This window comes from Stylophora pistillata, chromosome 1 (genome assembly GCF_964205215.1).
Source record: "Stylophora pistillata chromosome 1, jaStyPist1.2, whole genome shotgun sequence".
Taxonomy (NCBI): Eukaryota; Metazoa; Cnidaria; class Anthozoa; order Scleractinia; family Pocilloporidae; genus Stylophora; species Stylophora pistillata.
Genome location: NC_142519.1, coordinates 12,518,594 through 12,546,077, shown reverse-complemented (window position 1 = coordinate 12,546,077; position 27,484 = coordinate 12,518,594). Strand labels below are relative to the sequence as shown.

Sequence of the window (27,484 nt, the reverse complement as noted above, 5' to 3'; positions counted from 1 at the left end):
CTATTAATTGTACTGATGGTGACATTTAGACTGCTTGTATTCTCAGGCGACGAGATCGATTGTTTACGTGTCGCTATTTAAAGTACTTTGTTTGCGGTTTATTTGGGTGTTGTGAGTGTGATGCGCTGCCATTGATGTTCATTGCGGTTGCTAGACGAGTTACTAATCGGCTGTCGTGCTTTTTGGCTCTAAGCATCCATGCTTCAGCACTTTCGATTCCGCCGTCTGTATTGAATCTTATTGGGATAAAGTCTTATGTGGATTATTACACTTATGGTAAGAATATTCGTATTTCGTCACTGTTAGTAGTGTCAAATGAAGACATGGTGATGTCGTGATTAGGGAAGTAAAGGAAGGGATTAGGGAACTGCAACAAGAAGGCGAATTCTTGCGTAAACACCTTAAATACGGCAACGCAATTTGTATTATTTATTCTCGTTTTTTTTAGGAGGCTTGAGTTTAGGATTCAGGGTTGTCCGCCTTAAGGCTTTTAAGCGTATGCGTTAGTCGGAGTATTCCATATGTAGGCTTCAACTACGTATTGAGAAACAGTTGAAAACATGAGATGGCCTCCACGTGCCTTCACAAGTTTTACCTTGCTCTCAGGTATGTATGTAGTTCGCGCAAAAATTTATCTGCTTCGAATTGTCGTTGCGATCTTTCTTCACTTCTGGTCGCCGTTTCATGTCGCCTTTTTAGTTTCCCGACTTACGCCCTTTCACGGCTCGATGACATAACAGTCCGCTCCATTTTTGGTTAATTAAATTTCGGAATGGTCCTGAAAACAAACTAGTTGTTGCGGAATATGATGCTTCATGAAGGAATACAGCAGCAGTCGGCCTCATTGCCTAAAGGTCGCAGCAGTGTGCCGTGTAAATATCGCGATCTTCATCGGAAGTAACGACCTAGCGACAAATGCTTACGAACATAAGCGTTTTAAGATGTTCTCTTAAAAGATGTTTCTCTTAAAAGAAAAATCTTTTTTTTTATTTAAATTTTCATCTGTTTAGTTGATTTTTATTTATCATTTTCTTTAGCATTTTGAAATCCTCCAAGTTTGTCATGTTAATGTGAACTCGTTGTGAATAATTTAGTCTTCAGTCATGAAATTTAATTTACATCGGAGGCAGAGGACATGCTCCGAGTTATCTTTAACAATGGACAGTGGTCGACCGGACAAAGGTTAATCGGGATAAAGATATACACGCTTCTCAAGGCACGAAAGCTTCATGACTCACGCACAACGTTTCGTACACAGGCAGCCCAAGCTCACTACCAGAAAAGCGGACGTGACTCTTACCGTGTTGCGCAACGCTTTATATTTATAAAGGTTTGTAAGGGATGTTATCGGTTTGCCTTAAAAGAGAGAAAAAAATGTCTTGTTTGAAAGACATAGCGAACATAGCGCTAACTCGCCGAAAACGCTTCAAAATGGCCTGAGACGCTAGGAATCAACAAAGAAAACAACAAGGTAATAAGGTAAGTCCATTTTATTTAAAAAAAAAGACTTTTTTTCTCTCTTTTAAGGCAAACCGATAACATCCCATACAAACCTTTATAAATATAAAGCGTTGCGCAACATGGTAAGAGTCACGTCCGCTTTTCTGGTTGTGAGCCTGGGCTGCTTGTGTTTCGTATCACGTTTCACAACTCGCTGCGGAGCTTGCATGTTCCTTGGTACACTGCCTCTCCGTAGCCACTAGCCATAGCCCGATGTCTTCAAAACATGATTTTCGCCTGAAATGTTTTCCTCAGATTTTTCTGTTGGAAATTTTATTTTGCTTTTCTCTGCAAATCTATGAGCTGCGAAAAATTAGGGGTGGTCAATAACTAAGAGCGGCTTGTGCGGGCGGATTATTACGTTACTCGTCGTAAACGTGCATCACGGTTCACGCTTAAGCACTCGCACACTTCACAACTCGCACGCAAAGTAATCACGGCTGGAACAGTCCTCTTCTTTCAGCTACTTTATTTCCTTCGCAGATTTCAATTGGTCTGTTTCTTCTCCCCTAATGGTTTCATATAAACCTGGATATGTTAGTTCCGATAAAATCAGCGACTTTATTAATTTTCTGTCTTAAAGAATTACATTTCAATTCAACATTAGTAGGATTTTCTCCTCGAAAACAGACTAGATGCACCGGACAACACTCAGCTGGATTTGCAAATACAGTGCGTTAGGAGAAAAAACGAGAAAATGAAAGTGTTAGAATTCCTCCTCTTGTCTTTAGCATGAATTGAGTTGTCGACAACTTGTGACACTTCCTTTCCGAAATCTCTTGTCGTTGCCGGAAACGTCTATTAATTTGCATCCTTGGGTACAGTCTACTATCTTTGAAGAACGGACATTTGTCGCCCAGTATGTTTGTGATTCAGCGTGTAACTTCCAAATTTCATATCAAATTCATTAAAGACAAAACCGAACACTGAACTGAACTTGGTTGAACTGACTTTCAATGTTTGGGCAACAAGGACTGACCGCGGACAGTGATAAAGTGAAAAAAAAAAAAAAAAATCACCTCTAAGGATTTAATTGTTGTAAGTTAAACCGTTCGATCTAGAAATGGTTTATAATTTTCGAATGGCAAATCATCAAATTTCGTATTATAGCCAACTAGTGCCTTCAGTAAGAGTTCACAAACTCAATCTGAATCTCTAGATTTCTTGCGAGTAATATTCGGAGCATTTTATCGCGGTTTGGATTTTTAATTTTTTTTCTTGTGGTTCAGGAATGTTGACGTTTCCGCTCGATACGGATTCAGAATGCAGCTTTTCGACAGCAATGTTCACAAAACGATAAACAGAAGTAAAGCAATATTGAATTGAAAGGAAACAGCGACTTGGAAAAAACATTACGATATCCGGGAGTAGAATGTATTTCAGTATCAGTAGTGTCAAATTATCCACCCCTTGAAAAATCGGATCTTATACCTACCTAGAGCCTTTTTGAAATTACGTCTAGTCGTTTTCTTAGATGTGAGATAAAAAATCTATCTATACGATTTAAAATTTTTGATAAGAAATTTATAATAATTTCTTACGAATCTTGTCTTCTTTTGCTGTGAAATTACCTGAGTTCGTTCCGCGCAATAAGGCTTTTGTTGCTAGCCAGGATGTCTTAACTTTGATGTTAATGGTGACATCGTATTTAATATTTCACGCTGCTTTTTAAGCTATTTGCGTAAAATGCCATCGATAAAACCACTCAACGATAAAATGGAAACTTTGCCGGACAATTTTGTTAATCAACGTTTTGTTCTTTGACGCCTACATGGAGGATGTTTTATTTTCCCGCCTTCAATATTAATCTCGTCTTTTTCGGAAAGTCGTTGTTGACCTTGTTGACTCCCTAAAATCAACTTGCCACTGTATTGCAGACAAATCTGAAACCTTGCAAGCATGTTTCGTTCAAAAAGGCATCGGTTCACTCAAGAAAATTCCCGAAAAAAATTGGTTAAAGCCCACAAAACCAACATTGTCATATCGAACTAATTTATATTGGGTTCTGAGGTTAGATGTGTCAGCGGGAATTCCGTAACAAAACACACCGCTAAAAATTGTTATGGTTTCTGGTCAGCAAGCTGTTTTCCAAGCAATACTTATTATACTACAGACCCTCAGAGTTTTGTCAAGCTGATGATGTTTGATATTAGTCATGTAAAACCGTGTAGTTGAAATATTCCTTCACTGGGGCGCCACTGAAAGTGCCTCAGTGACGATTGCCTTCGAAATGGCTTCCTTTCGCCTTCTTTTATTCAAATGTCTAAGGATAATTATCGTTGCTACTCCATTTAGCGTATCACGATCCACCTGATTCACTCGACCACGAAAACATGTTAAAATTTTTCTTGAAAATGTTTCAATTGTGAGCAAAACTATCACGTTGCTGCCTTACTTTTCTTCATCTCGTACAATACAGATCATTCATTTAGCGTTTGAAAAGAATCCATGAATTGTTGACTATTTTTAGCTGAAAAGATCATGAAATTTTGGATTAGGAAACAGCTGTTTGAGAAAAAATTGATGTGTATTTCATCTTCGCGAGAAAGGTTTCGATATTTTCGATGGGTCTTATTACAGATAATCTGGTTTTAGCCCTTCTAACATTGTGATTCCTCAAGATTTAGAATTCAGTTCTTTGGTGTTCAAGAAAAGGATATAAAATACGTGAAAGTATTGCTGACATAGGAAATTAAGAAAAGGAGTGAAAACGAAAAAAAATTTAGGGGAAAAACTGATAAACTGGTGAGTTGAAAGAAAAACTAATCAAAACTGACTTTGATTACGTATTTAATCTTTTTCTTCTCTGTATCCATTCTTTTTCTTTATCCAAACGGGATGCGACTGGCGAATGAAAATGGCCAACGAAAAATGTGTAAAAATTTCGGGGGTTTTTTGATCGTTCGGTCTTCTCTAGTCTAGGTGATTTTCTCAGACTAGAAGATTCTTCTTTCATGTTTAGTTTGTTTGTCTTTGTTTGTTGTTGTTGTTTTTTTTTTACAATGACTCCATCATGATGAAAATAAGACACAGTTGAACACCGTTATTTCAAGTCTTCAGCAGTTTCCTTATGTTAAAATTAGTTTTAATGTGTTCATGAGGATTTCTCGATATTTCTGGTTATCATGACCTCCAGATAAACTCAGGTTTACGCGGTAGAGGATTTTATTACTACGCGGTGTGTTTGTTGTTAAACTTACTACCTTCATTAAATATTCGTTCATTTCAATTTCATTATGAACTTCATAAGATTATCGTCGTAAGTGTGTTCGATTGTACTTTCGGAGGTCGTGACTCTCTTATAATCATCATCACAGAAATGAGTTCAGTTGCTTATTTGTTACAACCCCATCAAGATCGTCGGAAGAAACAAGACTTGAAAAAGCCAAAAGTCTCATCGAAATCAATCTTTCCTGATCAGTAGCCTCTAACGAAGGTAACATTTCATAGTTTTGTAACAATTTATCCTAACATCTGTGAAGCTGAATGCTTTAAAAACTCACCTCAGATATCCAATATTCTATACCATACTGATCACCATTAATCTATCAAATGAAATTCGGCCCAAAAGCTACACCGCCCTCCATAATCGATGTAATTAGAACTAAAACACGGTTTGTGTTGCTTTGATTTATTCAAAAAATGAATTTTACTTGCACAAACATTCTAGCATGCAAAAAAATATAGGTCCTCAGCATAATTTTTTCCAAAATGTAAAAAAAGAAAAATCAATAGTTTAGAAAATATGAAGATATATTTGTAAGAATGGCGCTTTTAAAACGGCTTACCAGAACAAAAGGGAGGAATTTTACTTATTGAAGTTGCTGAAAAAATGAGTGTCTTAATGATGAAAATATTACGAACATTTTTTATCATTCTTTTCGCCTAATAACTGACTTCATCGATTGTAGCGTATTGACCGCAAAATCTAAGGTTCTAAAATGTCCTTTACTTTCATTTTAATCTCGAGTTTTAATTCCAGCTAGTCCCCAATAACATTTACCACCGCTTAGGACAACTAGGTTATCATTTGCGTGCTTTAATGACTTTGGTGTTATTTTATTTGGTCTCCAATCTGTAATGTGTGTTTATAATTGCTGCTAATGGGAGAGCGTTGAACAGGGCACGTAGAGGAGAAATTCTACTTTTGCTCTTTATATACTTTTTTTCTGATTAATTTTTCTTCCCTGAAATAATCTGAGTACGGTGCACAGTTCATCCATTAAAGAAGAACGTACTGAAATCTCCATGCCTCGACGGCTCACGGCGACGCATTGATTATGGAAAGCCAATTGCGGTTTTCATTTGCTTTGTTTTCTGCGTGTGGCCAAAAAACAGCTGAGATTAAGATTATTTAGAGAAAAGGACAAAAGAGTTACTAGTGTTTTTTCTGCGGAGTGTTTTGCTAGCGTAATTGTCATCTTTTGGCCACGACGCCACTGCGTTACACGTCCAGTTTATCTGAATTTCCTATCACTCACGAAAAAAATTACAAGCCCGTGATTCTACATTTAATTTTTTGCCTGCTGTTAAATTGATGCTATCTTTACCGCGCGAATAATTAGGTCCGACAAGAAAAGAAAAGATTGCCGATTAATATCTACCATTTAGCATTTAATATATTCCTTTAAGGGTGAGACGCAATTTCATGGCAAAATCAGCCATGATTAGTTTACAAATACATTATTCATATTTAAGAGAATAAAAGCTCTACGTGTTTACTTTGTTACCATTGTGATTTCTTTTCCTATTAGCAGAGGAATACTTTCCAGCATACAGGATGTAATCAAGTGCATCTTTCAACTGGAAAAACAGACAGTTCCTTTTTAACGTGGAACGTTTGCGTGGGTGTTCGTCAACTTCCTATCAACTTTAGCTCCCATATAATAAAGCCATTCCTTTTTTTCCATTGAAGTCAGAAGGAATAATCTACCTGAAAGCCGGCGGCCTTAATTGTAGCTTCAAGCATGGCTAACGTGAGCGTCCAAAATTTCAGTCAATCATTGCAAGGTGACTGCGGATCGGCGACGTGTGTGTTTTCAAGAGGAGTTCTCACCTTCATAGTGGTTTCTATGTTTTCAGTTGCAGCGATATCCTTGCTGGGAAACATTCCTATCCTGGTCGCCATTCTCTGTTCTACAAAGCGAAGGAATAAGTCGAATTTGTCCACCCTCAGCCTAGCTGTGTCCGATTTGCTCATCACGATATTCTGCATACCGTTTGTCACATTTGATTTGTTCATTCTAGACCACTGGATTTTCGGCCGAGTAATGTGTCGTGTGGTAACTCTTGTGCAGAATACTGCTATGACAGCGTCTGTGTTGAACCTACTGACCATCACCTGCGAGAAGTTCCTGGCTGTTCGGTTCCCATTTAATGTGCGCCTCAGAAAGAAACTTGTTTGCTTTCTTCTGCCTATGGGGTGGATCGTTGCATTGACTGGAGCAGCCTGTTACGCAAGGTTCAAAGAACTTTATAAATTTGATGATAACACCTATATTTGTGGGGAGGACTGGTCGAATGTTATTGCACTGAGAAATACGAATATTGTCATTTTGACGCTTTTTTTCGGTCCTCTATTCCTGATTACTTTATTTCATTCAATTACCATATATACTCTGGTCAAAGGAAAGCGAGACCTTCAATTTCAACTAAACAGAAGTGAGAGGGACTCATTAAGAAAAGTACTGGTCAAGCACAAACGACAAAGGAAGGCTGTAAAGATTATCCTTTTGACTCTGGTATCCATTATTATCTGCTGGGGGCCAATGTATTCTTTCCTCTTGTGCAAAATGATCGTCACATTATCAAACACAAGAGCAATCATCATCGGTTATACGGTCTGTATTTGCTTGCTCTTTAGCCACTGCTCCATTTTTCCTTTGATTTACTTTTTCTTGACTCATAAAGGGAAAGAAACGATTGCCATCTGCACTCTTTGCCTAAAAAACTGCACGCTGCGAGGAACAAGTTCTCGCATGGGATCCATGTTGTTAGACAGCTCTAATTATCACGGAGGCAGTACAAAGATCGTCGGGAGCCTAAGGAATTCCAGTTGGCGAAGGAGTTCTACGCCAGCTTTCACGCCAGGGGCAGAGACACGTTTATAAATAATGCCCGCGAACGTTACAAAGGATCACGTCAAAGGACTGATTTGCCACCAACAGATTATGGTAATCAGCTTCAGCACAGATCGCGACGAAGTTCACCTTAAAACGTAAAAAATTACAGAATCCTAAATTGAAGAATCGTTTCAAAACCCGAGTTTGCTTTCCGATCACAACGAGATACCTTAAGTCCGTTTTCCTTTTTCTTTTTGATAGACTTATTCCTCCATTGGATGATTGTTTTACTTTTTTTTTTCAATTTCAATATCCAAAGAAAGCAAAGACGATCCGTCTCGGAAAGAATACTTTAAGTCCGTAGTCGGTTTTCCTTTTTCTTTTTTGATAGACTTATTTCCACCACTGGGAGATTGTTGAATTTTTTTTTTAAATTTCACTTTCCAAAGAGAGCAAAGACGATCCGTCGCGGCAACTGAAGAAAAGGCAAAGTATCTCTATTCAGTCATAAGCTTTGTAGGATAACTTTAAAGCCTTAAGGGTGCATTTTGTGACACAGTTGGAGACTAAAAGCCCTTAATTTTGTTTGTGACTAGCCTCTTCAACTGAGAATCATTTGCAAAATTGGCAATTTGTATTGTGAAAGGCAACTGAGACAAGAACCAAGGTCAAACTGAAACCATAGATTGCACGCGACACTCTCAGAGATTAATCAATAAGTTTCAAAATTATAGGAATTACCTGTTTATATATATATAGATTTCAACGTGGACATTTTAGCACAGAATTTCAAGTTACCTCCAGCAGGAGGTAACTTGGTCCCTATGGGGTGATAGCTCCTACAGCTAAAGGTTGAAATTTTGGCCATTTTACGGCAAACGGTTAATTTATTTCCGTTGCTAATAAAGGAAAAGAATTACATGGTCAACTTTTTTTTTATGAATTACGGTTTAATTCGGCAATTCTTTATGCTTAACGGCTGAATGTTTTTACCGTTTATGGCTAATGGTTAACCCCATTGAGACCCTAAGTTAGCGCTTTTGTTTTGAACCAGCCATTTTTTTTTCTGATATCAAAGGTTTCTTTTATCATCTGTTCCTATCTTAATCTATCCAAGCTTATTTTTCGATGTCTTGTAGCAAAGATGTACATTACCTTGCACTGTTTAGCATAACTTGACTGCATTACTGACAAAGCTAGAAGCCTCTTCTTGTCAAATAGACCTTTGTCGTTCGCAGATACCAAAAGCAGTTTTTAGCCAACGATAATATCGACGCCAGTGAACACCTTGATTTCTCCTGCGTGTGCAGTATGGATTCGTGATAGTTTTCTTTCCTCCTTTGTTTGAAATAAATTTGATGGAACTTTTCTCACATAACCCCATTGATTGAGGACTTACCTCACATCGAGTTTTCTGTAGACCATCAGAGCACGAAATCGGAAGGCGTGGGACTCGACTGATTATCTTGTGGGACTCAGATTTTCTCTATTTCCCACGCACGTGGCTAAACGAATAGCATGTTGAAGATGGACCTTGTATACAAAATGGAAACTGTGGTGTCAGATTTTAAGCAAACGTCCTTCAGTGATGTAAGACGATGTATGGTCCAACCCGAAATGGAACTCACCTTTTTTATAAGTAATTACTATTGACCGCAATTGCCCAAAAGCATCACGCTTGTTGTGATTGAAAAAAAGGCTGAGAGCCTTTACAGAAGTCAAAATAAGGCCATGAACATGATTATCCACTTCAAAGGTGATTGTGCCAAAGAAAAAATTGAGCTCGGAATTAATTCAACATGATTCAAAATGGCGATAAATATTGTAAAGAAATTTGAGCTCACAGTGCTCTATGATTTATATAGAAGCGCATAGCTCGTGTTATGTAATTTTTAAGCTTTTTTGGATCATGATCAGAAACAAGGTACAACGTTATTCTCTTTGAATTGCGTAAATATCCGAATTCTGTAAGGATTAATGCAGTGTTAATAATACATCGTATGCTGGAAGGTATACTGTTACTTCGTCGGCTAAAATCACAAACTTCATAAATAAATCATCATTTGTAGTCTGATTATTACCATAAGAAAGAAATTACCTTCCTCTGAAGCGTATGTTTAAAATTTCATAATGCCTTTTTACCTAGTTGATTGAGAAGGACTAGCAAAATATTGGCAGAGAAGGTTACGAGGAACGTGTATGTAATCACTTATACGTCCTCTTTGAGCATTCATGACTCGTGCGTAATGTGAGATCACATATAGTAGAAAGGGGAAATAAAAGCAAACATAAATTAGTCAACCAAGAAAAGAGCACGAGAATAGCTTAAAATACAATGTCATGATTCTTATAAGCCCATTTCAGTTTAAAGAAACTGTAGACTGGTGATTTTTTTTTTTTTTTTTCTGATTACGAAATAAAAATACAGATTACGAAATAAAAATATATCACTCAGGTGGGGTTTTAAATTTCCTGTATAGCTCCTTCGTATTTAGTGCGTTTCATTTTCACCTGCTATTTTGAGATTGCTTTTTTTTCCTTTTCGTTTTCTTTTTTCTTTTTCTTTTTTAATTTTTTTTTATCTTTATGCTCAAGATGTGAAGGTGGATATTGAATAATGCAACCAAAAATACTTCAGCCGTAGCATAGCCAGTCGTTCAACCTGCCTATACTTTGCGTGGTTAATCGCATGCAGTTATGTGGAGTTGGACATCCGTAATCGAAGCCCAGCAGCGTATAATAAAGACCAGATTAGTGTCAGCTATTCACTCAGGTTCATGCAAACTCGTAGGCTGGAAGAATAATTTCTTTTTAATCATTTTCAAATAGTCCCCGTAAGGGCCTTCTCGCATGCGACGTAAATATCTCCAGGACATGAAAATTGTAATTTATATATGTGTTTTTTCTTTATTACTTTTTACAGTATTGCCACTTCATATCCATCTAGAGTGAAAGTTGATTTATACATGTTTTTGTCCTACGCACTTTTGAAACAAAAAGAACACTGCTAGCCTCGTTATTATTAATTTACATGGCTTACTCTTATTGCCAACACAAAAATGAGCCTATCAGCAAGCAGTACCTACTGGTTTCACAAGAGTCCATCAATCAAACTTGAGTCATTTGATTCTGTTTCATATATGAATAACTGACTACAGAGTACAGTTTTTGCATCTGAATTTACTACCAGCTGTGCAAAGCTCTAGATTCACCTCCCTTAAAGGTATGTAGCCTCTATAACTGGTTGTGATAAGAAGAACAAGTTATATGCGGTTGAAATCAACTAGGCAGGTATGGAAGAGTAGGTGAACTAGAAACGCTTTAAGAGTTTGTACTTGAATCGCGTATATTTTTGTAACCAAACAGCCTTAAAAAAAAGATTTTTGATATTGCTTGCCGTTTTTCAGCGCAAACCTGGGCGAAACACTGTCTGATTAGCCATTGCCTCAAGAGAAACCATAGGAAACAATATTTCAGTAGCAACGCCAACTATACTATTAGCACAGATATCTCCGTTCATGTTTTCTAGGAGAAATAAATAATTTCTTGCAGCTGATGGGAGCTGTCCCCCACATGTTGCAAGTCAGCTCTTTTCTAGTCAGAATCGATTGTTCAATTAGTTAAGAGTCCAAATGGCGTAAAGCACTCAGGACATGTCTTTCCCTCGATGTACGGCAATGTTGTATTTTCTTGAAATTCGAAGGTTTTTCATAACAACTAGTGCACAAAATTGTTAGCTTATGTCATGCATTGGTGTTTTGCTCAAAAGAGCTGGTTATTCTGAAAATCCTTTGATAAAGGAGAAACGATTGTGTATTGGTTAGCTTGCTAGATTCTGAATCAGTGGAAGCGTGTGTGTTTGAGTCCTGGCTGGTGTACTAGCAAAGTGTCACAGAAACATGTCAAAATGTTGAAAGGCTGCCTTCGATGAATTAGCATGTCAATTTATCTCGGAGGAGTAGAATCACTCTTAGTCTCTTCGCACAACAGGAACCCCGATGAGCTCCGCAGGGGATGTCAAGGTTGGGCTGGCAACTTAACCACGGCTCATGATACGATCGCCACACAAAGCTGTCAATTTGCTAATTTACTGATAAGGCAGAGCGCTCGGGGCTTTCAAAAATAAGTAAAATCTTTAGACTTCTGGCCCTTAATTAAAGGCAATGAGAGATTCAAGTAAATTTACAGACATTAAAAAATATAGGGAAAGATGCTTTTTCGTCTTGTCATGAGTGTGGGACAAAGAACTAAAACTTCTGAGTCTCCATGAGAAATCAAATCTCAGACTTTCTGGTGCCGCGTTCCGATGCCCTACCATTGAACCACAGAGACTCTATGATGAGCAAAGGCCATTTTGATGATAAATTAAAAAAAAAAATCTTTGGAAAACCATTTTCTCCAATAAATGTTCATTTTCATGACTCGTCGTTTCATTTTCAAAAGTACCATACTAAAGCATTTTCAATCACCGTTGGAATTTCAGTTTTATTGTTAGCTCTTCGGGAAAGCATCACCATCGATGACATTGTCATTTACAATTTTTTGAAATTCAACACTAGCTTGCACGTTATCATCGAAGTTTGTGGTCAAACCTCAGTTATGCAATGTTTCGCGGTTTAGACAACACGCCTTACATGTCCGCAGCTGCAATGATCTTTGTCTTTCGCCGGCTTAAGATTCTCAGAGCTAACTGATATATATATATATATATATATATATATATATATATATATATATATATATATATATATATATATAACTAACTGCAGACAGTACTGTTTCGGCCTTCTGGGCCTCATCAGTGCAGTGCTAATGCTAGGATGGAGGAGAACCAATATGGTCACCCCAAACGATCCAACCTTTGTGGTATCGTCTAAGCCATGCCAGAGTGCTCAAACTAGAGTACACTAGCGAGCATGCGCAATTGCAGAGCAATGACTCATCCTAGTTAGAGTGCTCAATTTGGACATGAAAGCAAAGCTTTGTATGCCAAAGAGCTATATCTAACTGCAGACAGTACTGTTTCGGCCTTCTGGGCCTCATCAGTGCAGTGCTAATGCTAGGATGGGGGAGAACCGAGACGGTCACCCCAAACGACCCAACCTTTGTGGTATCGTCTAAGCCATGTATATATATATATATATATATATATATATTATGAGAGGAAAAAAGGACGTAACTACATTTATATATATATATTGTTCTGTCTTTTAAATTTCGATGGATTGTAACCGTTATTTCTGGCAGTTGCCTGACGATTGCTTCACAAGAGGCATGAAACTCAGAGTTGCAGTAAAAGTTCAAGTAACCTAACTCTTGAAGTATAATTATCCATAGCTCTAGCCCTGCTATTGAGCACTTTTTAGTAGATGATGATCTCATTCCTCTAGTTTGGTTATTTCGCTCCTATTATTGTCGAGCACTGTGTCTGACTCATCTCCTATCAATATGGAGAGGGTGAATTTGAACTATTCAACCAAGAATATCCCACTGCCGGGAAAGAACGAATACTTGAAGAGATTCATCGAGAAGACGGAGAATTTCCTACGTCGGATGCGGTGGAAAGCTTATCATTTCTTAAATAATACAGAATCCACAGCAAACTAGTCATACGGTTTCAAATCCAGAAACTCTCCGCCTCAAATCAACGAGTTGCTACCTTTTGAAGATGCCATGACCCAGCTTATCCAGAATATAAAATTCAAGAACACCATATGCAGTTTTAAAAGTAAGCTACATAGCGACATTAAGAACAAGATTAATAAGCCAGGCACCCTCCTCATTTCCGCCGATAAAACCAATAATTTCTATACCATGAGTCCTTCCTCATACGACAAATTGCTTCAAGAGAACATTACCAAAACCTACAAAAAGTCAAGCGATCATCTTGTTGACAAGTTAGACTCCCAGTCTGCCAAAATTGCAGAGCGACTCAAGTTAGACGACCGCATTGAGAAATTGGCTGAGGAAGATGCATTCATCACGTTGAAAGATCATAAGCCCAATTTTCAAGACAATCCATCATGCCGCTTAATAAACCCTTCTAAGCCTGAAATTGGGAAAATCAGTAAGCATCTCCTCGATGAAATTAACAACGCTATCATCACCAGCAGTAAAGTAAACCAGTGGAAAAACACCTCAAGTGTCCTCAAATGGTTTAATAGTTTAGAAAACAAGAACTCTCTTTCATTCATCTGTTTCGACGTTTGTGAATTCTACCCCTCCATCACTGAGAAGTTGCTTTCCAAAGCACTAGATTTTGCCTCTAAGTACTGCCCAATCAACAGCCATGAGCGTGAAATCATCTTGCATGCAAAACGATCTCTGCTATTTAACGATGATTGCCCACTGGAGAAAAAATCTGCCAGCAACCTCTTTGATGTTACCATGGGGTCCTTCGATGGAGCGGAAACGTGTGAGCTGGTTGGATGCTTTCTCTTATCAATTCTTACTGAGAAGTATGGTCAAAATATTGGTTTATACCGGGATGGTGGTTTGGCTGCCCTCAATAGAACACCGCAGGAAATAGAGAATATCAAGAAAGGTTTTCGCAAAGTCTTCCGCGACAATGACTTAAAAATCACAGTCGAGGCTAACATCACCAAAACCAATTTTCTAGACGTCACGCTTGACCTCTCAAGTGGGAAGTATTACCCTTTTACTAAGGAAGGCAACATCCCCCTGTACGTGCATAAAAAATCTAACCACCCACCATCCATTCTGCACAACATCCCTGAATCAATCAATAGGAGGCTCTCCGAGATATCTTCCGACAGGGAATGCTTCGATAGCGCTAAACCTATTTATCAAGAAGCTCTGAAAAAAAAGTGGGTATAGCTACACCCTGTCATTCAACGCTGCATCAAACCAGGCACCACGTCCGCGAAGAAACAGGCAGCGGAACATTACATGGTTTAACCCACCATACAGCAAGAACGTGGAAACTAACGTCGGAAAATGCTTCCTTGCACTTATTGATAAGCATTTCACAAAAACTAATCCTCTTCACAAAATTTTCAACCGGAACACCCTTAAACTGAGCTACAGCTGCATGGGCAGCATTAAAACTGTCATATCTAACCACAACAGATCTGAAATCCGGAAACTCGCACGCACTAATGATCGAGCTAGGAAAAGCTGCAACTGTAGAAAACTTGACATATGCCCCATGGATGGAAGCTGTCACATGGAAAGCATAATTGACCAGGCAGAGGTCACCACAGAAACCACAAAGGAAACGTACATTGGTCTCTGTGACACCACTTTTAAAATGCGTTACAGGAACCACTTGTGCTCATTCCGAAACGAACGTTACAGGCATGCTACTGAACTTAGCAAATATATATGGAGTCTTAAAGATAAGGACACTAACTTTAATATTAAGTGGCGCAAGGTGAAACAAGCTAGTTCGTATTCCAATGTAGCTAAAAGATGCAATTTGTGTTTGTGAGAAAAATATTTTATCATTTGTAAACCGCAAATGGCAAGTTTAAACAAAAGAAATGAGCTGACATCAGGTTGCAGACATGTCATGAAATTCCTGTTAAAGAACGTAACGTTACGATAGCGCGTGCAGTATGTTGCGCGCGCATTTACACATTGTTCTGTCTTTTAAATTTCGATGGATTGTAACCGTTATTTCTGGCAGTTGCCTGACGATTGCTTCGCAAGAGGCATGAAACTTAGAGTTGCAGTAAAAGTTCAAGTAACCTAAATCTTGAAGTATAATTATATATATATATATATATAAATATTATGAGAGGAAAAAAGGACGTAACTACATTTCCCGACAAGCCTGTTTCGTGAATCGCTTCACTCTTCAGGGGTTTAATGAAAGAATATTCATGTGACTATCGTTTATATATTAGGAAAATTTGCATAATGCGCGGTAAACTTAAAAACTTTAAAGTTCAGTTGTTGCGTAGCAACGCTTTGTTACCGCGCATTATGCAAATTTTCCTAATATATAAACGATAGTCACATGAATATTCTTTCATTAAACCCCTGAAGAGTGAAGCGATTCACGAAACAGGCTTGTCGGGAAATGTAGTTACGTCCTTTTTTCCTCTCATAATATTTATTCTGCTCTGCTTCAACGTATTGAGCACTGTTCCACGCGAAAATCGACTTGCAGACTTCCTATATATATATATATATATATATATATATATATAACTAACTGCAGACAGTACTGTTTCGGCCTTCTGGGCCTCATCAGTGCAGTGCTAATGCTAGGATGGGGGAGAACCGAGACGGTCACCCCAAACGACCCAACCTTTGTGGTATCGTCTAAGCCATGCCAGAGTGCTCAAACTAGAGTAAACCAGCGAGCATGCGCAATTGCAACGGCAATGACTCATCCTAGATAGAGTGCTCAATTTGGACATGAAAGCAAAGCTTTGTATGCCAAAGAGCTATATCTAACCAAAATAGCGGAATGAGATCATCATCTACTAAAAAGTGCTCAATAGCAGGGCTAGAGCTATGGATAATTATACCTCAAGATTTAGGTTACTTGAACTTTTACTGCAACTCTGAGTTTCATGCCTCTTGCGAAGCAATCGTCAGTTGCCTGACGATTGCTTCGCAAGAGGCATGAAACTCAGAGTTGCAGTAAAAGTTCAAGTAACCTAAATCTTGAGGTATAATTATATATATATATATATACACACGTCTGCCTTACTGCGAACCAATTTAAAACAAGATTTAGAAATCATACAGCTTCATTTAGACACAAGAACAAAAGGAACGCAACAGAGTTGAGCAAATATATCTGGTCCCTAAAGGATGCTGAAACGGAGTTTTCCGTGACCTGGAAAATAATAGCTCGTGCCAGGCCGTACTCAAATACCACGAAGAGATGCAATCTTTGCATAGCTGAAAAATTCTTTGTCATATGCAGAACAGGGGCGGGTACCCTAAACAAAAGGAACGAACTGGCGAGTGCGTGCCGGCACTCATCTAAATATCTGATAAGGCTGCTCAAACCACCTACTTAAAAGATCCGTTAGTCAACTAGTGCCTTATCCACCTGACGAGAGAGGACTTTTCCTTTCGAAACAGATCTGTAGTATCAAGTTTTAATTTTTATTTTCCTAAATAATCGTTTATATATATATATATATGTGCGGTAGTCGGAAAAAAACAACTACAGATACATCCCTACAGACCTGTTTCGTGGTTGCCCACTCATCAGGGGATTTTAATGGCAGAATAATGCGATACCATCGCTTATATATTACACTAAATGCTAATTAACATGGTTTATGCAGTGTGAAAAGTGTCAAGTCAGCTGTTGCGTAGGAGTGCTTTGTTTCTGTGTCGGCAGGAAGAGACGAGTTTGTTACGCTTGTTGAGTGTTGATAGGTCTGGGTGGCAGATGATTAGGAATTTCTCTTTAAAGCATAGGTTGCATCGTTTGCTTGAGCTGTTGCAGGGCAGGTGGGAAGATAGGATGCGCCAGGTGATGGAATAATTGATGTTGTTGTCTTTAAGTGTCCAGATTTGTTTCCTGAGTTCTGTGGAGTTGCGGTGTTTTGCGTGTCGGAATGATGAGGTGTGGTTGTTGTAGCGCGACTTAAAGTCGTTTGCAGTGAGCCCGATGTATGTGTCTGTCGTGCTGTTGTCTTTACGTGTAATGGTAGCTTGGTATATGAAACATTGTTGGAGGCAGTTTCCGTCTAGAGGGCACGAGTTTTTCTGTCGGCAGTTGCAACCATACGCTTTGTTTCTAGCGGGAGTGGAGTTTCGTGTTTTGCCTCGCGTGTTGGTGTGCTTGCTTGTCCCAAATGGTCGAACGCATCTCCCTAATCTTTGATTATTACTAGTTGAACAAATTAAACGTTAGCTGATCATAACATGAACATTTCTTCGTGAAAATGGCATTCTTCAAAGATGCCATCGATCGCCCGACAACCAGCCTGAGGTTTTCATTCATGTCAATGAAGGGTAAAAGATGAAAGTGCAGTCACCTGCACCTCGTTTGGCAGCCATTGTTTTCTTTTCTTTTTCATTTTTTTTTCTAATCTCATTTAACTTAAAAACACTGCGGTATAGTTGTCTCATCTCCAATTACTAAAGCATGATAAATGGAGAACTGTAAGTTGCTGGGAAAGACAACAGTGGATGAAACTGCCGAACTAATATTATATGAAATATTTTTTAGATGTTAGAATTGAGAAAAAAGTGTATCCTGAAAATCCTTTGTAAAGAGAGAGAGAGAGAGAAAAAGAGGGAAGGAGATGAAACACTCATTTTACTTCTAAGGTGAAAGGAATAATTTTTATTTTCAATTTTCTTTTATCTCGAAGATGATTTGTTTACCACGACAAATGGTTCTGAAACGATTAAGGGGTACAAAATCAGTTCTATGAGGGACAAGAATATCGTTTGGCTTTCCTTTTTTCAGAAATTCGTCAGCGATACGCTTTTTTTCATGTCTGATACCATTTGATAAATAATACAATTCGAAAAGACTACATTTTTATCAGAAAAGAAAGCTTTAATACTCATGCATCATCTTCATTGACTACTTTTACTCGTCTTACCGTTCAGGTCCAGGGTTTTGGAAGTTGGTCTTTTGCTAGTAATGGAAAAAAAAATTATTTTCGTAAAGAAACGGGTTATTATTGCGCTATGTACATGCGATTTTTTGGGCTAAAATGTCTTCTGGCTGTTGGGCTTAATGCAAGAAAGCAAAGACAAAACATCTGCTACAGTAAAAACTATACGTATGATGCACGATCCTCGCAGTAGAGAGCGCTATTTATGCACTAGTATCGCAGAGGTCAGTGGTTCGAATCCCGTACAGGCCTGATTTTTTTCAGGTCTGATTTTCGCTATTGCTTAAATAGCGCTATCTACTGCGAGGATCGTGCATCATACGTATCTTATACCGCAGTTCAAAATATATGAACTTCATATATTCATTGTAAGTAAAAACTATGTTATGGCAAGTTAAGTCCACCAGGCGCTGCTTTTTTATCTCACACACCTTTTTGAAGGAACTTTAATCACCTGTAACATTTTCAGACTGGCCAAATTGTAAAATATCTCATATTAAGTTCTTCTCATCTCCCGTAAGGTACTCATTATGTGCACGTTTTAACAGATTTATCTAAATGTAAGTCAGGAAATTTAGTCAAGATTTCTGGAACATCGCGCTCAATCTTTGTCGGAAGTTAAAAGAAAACTTGACTTTATCTAGTTTAAAACATGTTGAGCATATCGCACTGTACTATAGAGAGGGGCTGCGGGAGGATTTCTTGATAGAAGGTTCAATTTTTTTTTTTTGACGGACACAGCTAGTAAGTTCGTGTAATCAAATTTAAATGCGCGATCGAGCTTCATGCAACGCTGATGACATGTGTAAACAAATATTAAGGCATAGCGGAGGCAACTCTTCGAATTGTGAAGCACTTTGTTAGGAGACTGCTCGAGAAAGTAGACTTGCTTTAGTTTGCCACTCGAGAGACTCTTATGCAACTCGCATGCATCTTTCGTGCTCTCGTAAGTTTCCGGATGCGTGATATCTTGATAAACTTACACTGAAGCAGAACCAATTGTTAATCCTGTTATAAACGCGTACCACCTATCTCCATTACGTAACACTTATCAGACTTCACTTTAACATATTTCAAGGACTTCAAGTCAAATATGGAGGATGTCAATTCCTGATACCCTTGAAATCCTAGCAGTAGTTACTCACCACTGAGGTCCTTTCAATCTATCTCTGTTCTTACTATCATTTTAGTTCCTCAATCTGTTTTACAGAGAAGGGAAATTCCCCGTCTGTGATATCACAATAACCTATTTAACAGAGCACCTATCGCTGTAATATAATCGTTACACTTGAGGTGGGCTTGTTGGGAGGGTTGCTTACTACATCTCATAATTGTACTTGTACTTGGCAGCTGTGTTCTACAGTAAGTGGACAAAAATGATCATAAATGTTTTTCAGTAGAAAATTAATTCATTTATTACATTATATAGTAATAAATCGTATATTACGGCTAAAAGCTATCTCTCTGAGGGATAGGCATCTAGTTTTCATAGATGCAAAAATAATTGAGACATTATGGGACCGTAAACAAGATTAAATTCAAATTCGTTTGATCATGATCCGGTCAGTGTAAAACGAAGACTGCGGACTGCAAACTGCGGACTGCAGACCGGGGGTAAAATGCAGACTGAGGGTAAAATGCAGACCGCGGACTGCAGACCAGGGGTAAAATGCAGACAGAGGGTAAAATGCAGACTGCGGACTGCAGACCAGGGGTAAAATGAAAACTGCAGACTGCATACCAGGGGTAAAATGCAGACTGAGGGTAAAATAAAATATCAATAATAAAAAACAAGACTTGGGAGTGTTCCTACGCGTATCCGTAATTTTTTTTCAAAATCCCGAAAACTCAAACCAAAAGGCGTTTATTCACCTTAGTCAAACATATTATCAACCTCGAGTTCTTAAACTACCCATTTTGTTGAACCAAGTTTCCCAAAAGCACCCAAACTGATGGTAATGCTAGGCATCTTACTATTGTTTACATGTCGGCCATTTTGAATTGTGCTTTCGTGAATAGGTCTGGGACCGAGTAACTCTTTCAGCGTTCAAATTCTTCATATGGCCTTGGAATTGTTTGGAAGACAAGACAAGCAAAACACGACAGCTCAACAACAAGGCAAGGTAACTTGTAGGTATCGAGCATAGTTTGTGAAAGACATTCAATCTTTGTACTCGACTTCAATGTATCAAGAGGTTTGTGGATTGATATTGCTGAAAGGTGACTGGGCTATCCAAACACGAAAAATCATAACATGAAGCGGCCTTTGTGTGTTTCGTGAGTCCTGACGTGACATTATTTTACGGATACGAACACTCTTTAATTCATCCTTAAGACTGGTTTTTTTTATTCTTAATATTTCACCCTCAGTCTGCATTTTACCCCTGGTCTGCAGCCTGCAGTCTGCATTTTACCCTCAGTCTGCATTTTACCCCCGGTCTGCAGTCCGCAGTCTGCAGTCCGCAGTCCGCAGTCTTCGTTTTACACTGACCGATCATGATCACTCTCAGCGACAACGGCACTCAACCGTCTTGATCTGATATCCAAAATATTTCCTGTTATAAAAGGACAATTTACTTATTTTAGTACAAGATGATTGAAAGCTTACAGAACAGGATATACCGAAAGCTGAACTATAAGTGTTTCCTTAATTTGAATCCTCTTGTTCCATTAGTTCTGCGTCTTTTCAATTCTCCCTCTATTCTGTAGTTGTTCCAGCCGAAGTCTACTATTTTTGATTTACAGTATTATTTCATTGATTTACCAAGGGAATTATTCAGAAAACCTCCTTACTTGTGGGCCTTTATGAGCCTGTTTTATTGGTATGTTACTTTTAAAGGGGGAGTGACGAGGGGCGAGGGTAGTTAGATTGAGACCGTGACTAAGGTCAAGTTCGTTGATTGATGTCCGACTATCAGTTGCCATTTATCGCCTTTCTTCACCAAATGAGATCAAGACAGATCAGCAATCAAAATGCATCATCCACCATCAGCCATTAAGAGGGTTATTCATAGACGAAGCTTCTTTCAGCATGCATATCGCAATCGTTTTATGTAAATTATTCCGTCTGGAATATGTCTGAAAGTGCCTGTAAAAAACTAAACATGTTTATGACGGTTCACAAGACTAAGCAAGTTTTTTATGTTTATTGGCTAAAAAATGTTGCATAATGCATTCATTTCATGGGGTGTAGCCCGTAAATGCAAGTACAAGAAAAGCCAAGCTTGTTTTTTAAGTATTCGTTAGGTGAGATCAAACCAGAACAAACGAGATTAAACTTGTCCGTGTAGGATGAAGGGAAATCACATGAAAACCTTGTAATTATTGCAGTGGAACTAAATAAATGAAGCAGCTTCAAAATGGATTACCAATAATGATCTCCATACTGAGATGAGTTAATAGCACTTGAACACGCAGACCTGAAAAATCATGCGTTGACAGCCCGGGGTCAGAAAATATAATACCTTTAATTGTGTACATTAAAGGAAAATACTTCTTCCATAGCAAACAAATTACATATGCAACAAATGCTGCACTCACCCCAGGCACTCAAAAGTAAAATGAACTTACTTTTATTTTCCTACATCGTAGGAAAGAAAAGTCGCTCTGCATGAGAGTTCATTAGAAAATTTCATGAGAAAATCCACAGTTTTGAAGAGGCGGTGATGAACAAATTACCCATACTTGCCAACTTCCTAATGATCAAAATAATCACGTCAAACTGTGTTTAGGTAGGATAAAGCGAATCCTGCATTACAATTGGTTATCCCAGCAGGGAAGAGGAAACTATTTTATTCTACTAGAATCATAAGGGATCTTTTTTGGTAAAAAGAAAAAGAAAAGAATCGCTTGAAACCGGTTTGCAGAATTTACAGCTCCTTTTGCAACTTCTTTGTCTACAACAACCGCACATCTGATACAAATAGAATAAAAGAAAAAAAAGATTCGCCGATTTCTTTCGCAACAGAGCACGATTCATTTTGCTGTTATTATTTGGTCACGAATAAAGCCTATTTGGACTAAAAATAAAGTAAATTGGCCGTACGTATCCAACATTTTGGACGACAAGCTTCGTTTATAACGGATATATGATTATTGCTTGCGAAGATAACTTTTACGATTGATCATTTCACGTGAAAAATATTTTCACTAAGTAGAAAACCACCGCTGTTCAAGTTGCTTTTTGTTATGACTTAGCGGGGGGGGGGGGGGGGGGGTAATCATTCTCATCTACTCAAACTCAGAGTGCCAAATATATCAGTCTTGAGGAACCTAAAAATTAATTTTTTCCTTTGATATTTGGAATTTTCGTCTCAATAGATTGTAAGTTTCTAACTGCTTGAAAGAAAAAAAAAAATGCCCAGATGTTTTGGTCAGATGCGATCCCTTTATCTCATGAAGAATGCTATTTTAACCCCAGAATGTCTCGTGAGTAAAGTGGCTCTTTGAGATTTCGTGAAAAATGATCTTTTTGTAATCAGCCGTTTTCACCGAAATACCACGGTGACCATTTGCAGCAAAAGTGCATATTCACTCGAATCACGAGATCTAACTATATTACCTCACATGCAAATCCTGCGTTTCTAGAGCAATAGAAGTGAAAAATATTGTCGAGATCATATTTCATCGGTGCTATATTTTTCAGGGTATTCGAGTGATAATTTTCAATCAAAAGAATGTTTCTCTTGTGAAGTTAACGTTCTAGATTTCCCTTTGAAAACCGAGATAACCAAAGACCGCTTAATTAAGGTCAAGTAATCAAAGACTTCCTATGTACGCCTCCAATACAGAAAATATCAAATCTCAATTCGAGGAAAAAACTAAGCAAAACCTCTCATTTAATTACGTTATGGTTATTTCAACGAAACGAAACTCTAACCACGATTTTAATGCAGATTTCATCAACAGTTTTCAATAGTGCCGCCTACCGATGTTCTTTTTGATCTATCAGTTCGAGCGTTTGCGTCACAGGAATTATTTTTGGGTAACCTCGTGCGGTTTCACGCGACGACTGATACCTTTTAGCACTGTCTGGCTGAAAATCTCGTGAGAACAAATCTCATCTTTTGCAAAGAATATTCCAAATTGGCCGTAAAATGCTCTTTATAATGTTAAAAAGACTGTACTGGAGTTATTTTGAGCTGTTCTTTCGATCGTAAAAAATTTGAAACGCCTTCGGCTTGTTTACCATCTAATCTCTTGCTGATATATTGTTTTTGCAAGAATACACTCCAACGTAAAGGTCATAGTTTTTTATACCGCACATGATCACATTATGTTGGCTCTTGTATGAATTCTTTGTTTATTGTATTCTTCTCGTTTTTTGAATTAGATCTGACCATTGGAAAAATAATTCCCTCTTTGAGTCTCTTATGTGAACTTCTTAATTTGACAATGATTTTTGCTCTAAGGCGGTTCTGTTTCCTTCCCTTACGCGTGAACTTCGCTGAATAGCTACTGACGCAGTAAAAAATTGGCTGAATTTACGCACAGCGCTACGGTTAGCCAATTACAATTCAAGCTTTGTTTCTCTTTTACAATGAACAAAGTTCATAAATTGCTAATTTGATTAAGCAGCTGTTGTTTCCTGCCGCAACTGTTGAATAGATGTTTATGTTTTACCATTGAATGTGCTGATTTTTAAATAGTTTTGTTTCTCCCCTTTGACTGCAGGTAGACAATAATTACGCTGAGTATTCCCGTGCAAACATCCCTGAGGCAAACGTAATGGACAGCTAATCAATCAATCTCTTTCACCTGCCTGGTTTAATGGTATTTAGAGATAAGAGAGTGAAAAGGCATTAATTAAGAGACTAAAACTCTGAAACCTTTGCTACTTACTCGAGAGGATATCATTGTAACACAGCCAAAGTTTAAACGCTGTTACCTTGCTGAGGGAGTCCGTCAGTGCTAACGTGTCTACGAGCGATTGGACGAATTACATATCTTTTACAAGGTTTGCAACTGCCACAGTCATGAATGCGACTACAAACACTACCGGCTGCTTCAGGGCAAAATGCCTGTTTACAATTGGTGAAAGAGTGGCTATTGTAATCTTCTTCGGTGTGATTTTCATCGCTTCTATGGTGGGAAACTGCATCTTATTCGTGGCAATTATTCGCAATAAGAGACTGCGACGGAGCTCCACGAACTTTTCCTTCCTCAGCCTCAGTTTTGCGAACATCCTTATCACAATCTTCTGCATTCCTGCTTTCACAATCGATGCGTTTATCGCGGAGAGGTGGCTCTTTGGATCGATTGGCTGCAAACTTGTCAGCTTTCTCCAAACATTGTCTATAAACGCCGCCATTTTGACCCTGCTTGTAATCAGCGTGGAGAAGTTTTTGGTGGTTTATTTTCCATTCCAGTTCCGATCTCAACGAACTAAAGTTCGCTACTTGGTGTTTTTCGTTTGGATACTTAGCATCATCCCTTCCTCGGTATATCTCAGTTACAGAAAAGTCATAGAAATCAATGGAATTCCACATTGTTACGAAGGGTGGCCGTCGCATATGACACATAAAATCTTTAATGTTGTTCAGGCATTTGTCCTCCGTTTTACGCCCGTCATGTTTATGATATTTCTTCACGCCCTGACTATCAAGAGAATAAAGGCGAGATTACAGTACCGTAGATCCATCGATGAAGACGGAAGCTTCAGTGAGCCAGACACGGTGCAAATCAGTTCGCACGCGCTGAAGATCCGAAAGAAAGCTGTAGTTATGCTCGTGGTGATTGTTACAACGGCTGCTGTAACGTTGTTTCCTTTCTACATCCTCAGCTGTTGGAGATTGCTTGCTAATCCCAAGATTACTGACACGTTCTCTGCCAATCTTGTCTATTCGGTCACGTTGTGGCTTATTTACTTCAACAGCGCATCCCATCCCATCATCTTCGGCCTAATGAGCACAGAATACCGCAAAGCTGCCAGGAGCTCCTTTAAGTCTTTTGTTCGGAAAACCTCGGCTCCAAGCAGGATCGTCGTTTCGAGCTCGAAAAAGAACAAAGAGGAACCCATGATTATGACAGCACTAGCTTCTGGTTCCGCTTAACCACGGAAAAAAAGGGCAACCAGTTCATAAAGGTTAAATTGCAAAACTTTTATTTCCAAGACAGATTGGAGCGGATGACAGAATTCGAACAGTTAAGAAACTCGATGTAGCGAAAAAGTTGTCTGTCTTGAGGCTTAAGTGAACACCTTTAAGGTGCTTCAATGCATTGTTTGTTCAATTTACTTTAGGATCACGCACAGTTTATTGTTGAAAAAGCGAGAGATATGTAAAATATTGAAGGTATGAATGTATAGAGAACTTTAAATTTTGTCATTATTTGCCCTCGTATTTATTGCTCAAATTTACGATCCAGTAGTTCTAAGAGAATTTTTTTCGAAACAAGCACTACTGGGTCGTTTTGTTGATTAGATCATGGGATAAATGAAAAAGATCTCCTTTTTAAATGAACTGTAAAACAGTTTGTGACAGCAGCGAGACATAGGCATACCAAATGACAATGAGACTACCTCGACCTCGTATCTTTCAAAGACTAAACAAGAATAAAACAGGAAAAAATTAGGGTTACCAAGTTGCTTATTCTTCCTCCCTTTGTAGTTCTATTTTAATACTTCCCAATCAGATTTGGATTATTATTACTGACATAAAAAAAAAAAAAAAAAAAAAAAGAGATGGAAATTACATGAAAGGTTTTCAGTAAAGGTCCAGTTTATGCTTGGGCGCCAACCATGATCTAAAATGTACCCTGAACTCCGTAGAAAATGCTCGCATCAGGGCGGGAATATTTCTCTTACTATAAGCGCCGGAGGATATATGATGAAACGTTCATTTTCTTTTCTCTTCCTCTTGTTTATTTATGAATTTTTTTGTGTGTGTGGGTTTTGTTTTGTTTTTTTCTCTTTCCTTTTTTTACTTTGTTTATCTCTTGAAGTTGATTGTGGTTTTCTTAAGTTAGCGTACACTTTAATTATGATGTACATAAGGCACTGCCATGAGAATTAACTTTTGTCCGATGATACTACAAGGAGTTCATTTTAATTTCTGTTATTTATCTTTATTATCATTTTTTTTTCATTCATCTGTGTGACACAGAAAAATGAGATGAGAGTTTCTACCGTAATTGATTTTACTTTGCTAATTAAACATAAGGCCGGTGAGACACTCAATTTGTCTCGTGTAAAGTGTAAAGAAAGTTGTCCATGTAGCCAATCAACATAATCGTTAGAGCTAGTTGATTAACGTGTGTATATATGATGGTTGTGCAGGTCAGGAAATAGCCGAGAAAATATATTTCCGTCGTCAGGGTGAAGTCAGGGAATTTTTTCTGCCTAGAAGAACATTTCAAATTAAAATTGTAGGGAATCAGCTCCAACAGATTTCCTGTCACTCGACAGTCGTGTTCTCTGAGGTCATTTTGTAGGTGCACTATCATTATCTGTTAAAAATATATCAAAGAGAGAAAAAAAAGATAGTCGCAAGAGGAAGCTGAACGCAGTTACTGCCTGTTACATTCTGTATTTATTTGATCAACAAAAATTTTATCGACTGTTAGAAAGGAAAAGCAACCCAATGCCTGCGGCAACCACATATACCTCTAATGTCAAGGTTAGGGTAAGTAATGCTGTTACGTTTGAAAAGTGTAGTAAAACAGCACTTAAAGAGCATCATGCAGATATCTTTTGTAATCTGTCTCTATGGTCACCTGAAATCTGAAAATAAACTTTAAATAATTTTCTTGCCTCAAACTTGACTCAAAAAAATAAAATGAAATAAAGTATACGTTTCCGAGATTAATTTTATTTCGCTTTGAGTATAAAGTAAACATTTCGTCCTTATATTTGAGAGCTCGTCTTTTGAATACAGCTAATTCTTCCGCAGATCGTGTATTTTTTTTATGCAATTTCACCTTCAAGGAAATGACAAGAAAAAGAGTCTTTAAATAGGGTTTTTTTCTTACATCGCCGCAGATCTAGGCCTTAATATGTGATTTTCCTTCCGCTTAGACTGTAAACATGGAGGATTCCAGGATTTTTATTTTTATTCCATAGTAATTTTTTGTCATTTTACCCTCGTTTCTAAACGAAGACAAGCAGTATGCTAGTCCAAACGTCGCCATCAACAAATAAACAACGCCATTAGATGATTCCAGTTGTGAGAAAAATGACTCAACTTCATTAAACAACAGATGTGGTCTCACCTCCTGTAGGAGGCAATAGGCACAAAAAGTGATCGAGTAGGCTGACTGAATGAAAAACGGAAGTATTCGAAAATGGCCATTTTCTTTCCATAGATTGAAGGCCCTCACATGCCCAAATATGTTACATAAAACCTTTTTATTTTGCTTAATTCT

General features: G+C 38.1%; 2 protein-coding genes across 3 annotated transcripts; both read left to right on the top strand.

The window, feature by feature from the left end:
* Nucleotides 1–98: 98 nt before the first annotated feature.
* LOC111323846 (galanin receptor 2a-like) lies at nt 99–26,866 on the top strand. Its single transcript, XM_088737525.1, has 3 exons — nt 99–276; nt 449–606; nt 23,798–26,866. Exon 3 carries the CDS (start codon nt 24,100–24,102, stop codon nt 25,174–25,176), a length of 1,077 nt encoding a protein of 358 aa, XP_088593651.1. The 5' UTR covers nt 99–276; nt 449–606; nt 23,798–24,099; the 3' UTR covers nt 25,177–26,866.
* LOC111323786 (neuropeptide FF receptor 2) lies at nt 1,295–8,486 on the top strand. 2 transcript variants are annotated; one of them, XM_088737519.1, is made up of 2 exons: nt 1,295–1,479; nt 6,255–8,486. In XM_088737519.1, the coding sequence occupies exon 2, from the start codon at nt 6,468–6,470 to the stop codon at nt 7,608–7,610; it is 1,143 nt and encodes a 380-aa protein (XP_088593645.1). In that variant the 5' UTR covers nt 1,295–1,479; nt 6,255–6,467; the 3' UTR covers nt 7,611–8,486. The 2 variants fall into 2 exon arrangements, with proteins under 2 accessions (XP_088593645.1, XP_022782949.1); XM_022927214.2 differs by lacking the exon at nt 1,295–1,479 and adding an exon at nt 1,576–4,936.
* Nucleotides 26,867–27,484: the final 618 nt, after the last annotated feature.

Bases quoted from the DNA above. Each gene is read 5' to 3' on its own strand.
- LOC111323846 (XM_088737525.1), top strand. From the start codon at position 24,100: ATGAATGCGACTACAAACACTACCGGCTGCTTCAGGGCAAAATGCCTG.
- LOC111323786 (XM_088737519.1), top strand. From the start codon at position 6,468: ATGGCTAACGTGAGCGTCCAAAATTTCAGTCAATCATTGCAAGGTGAC.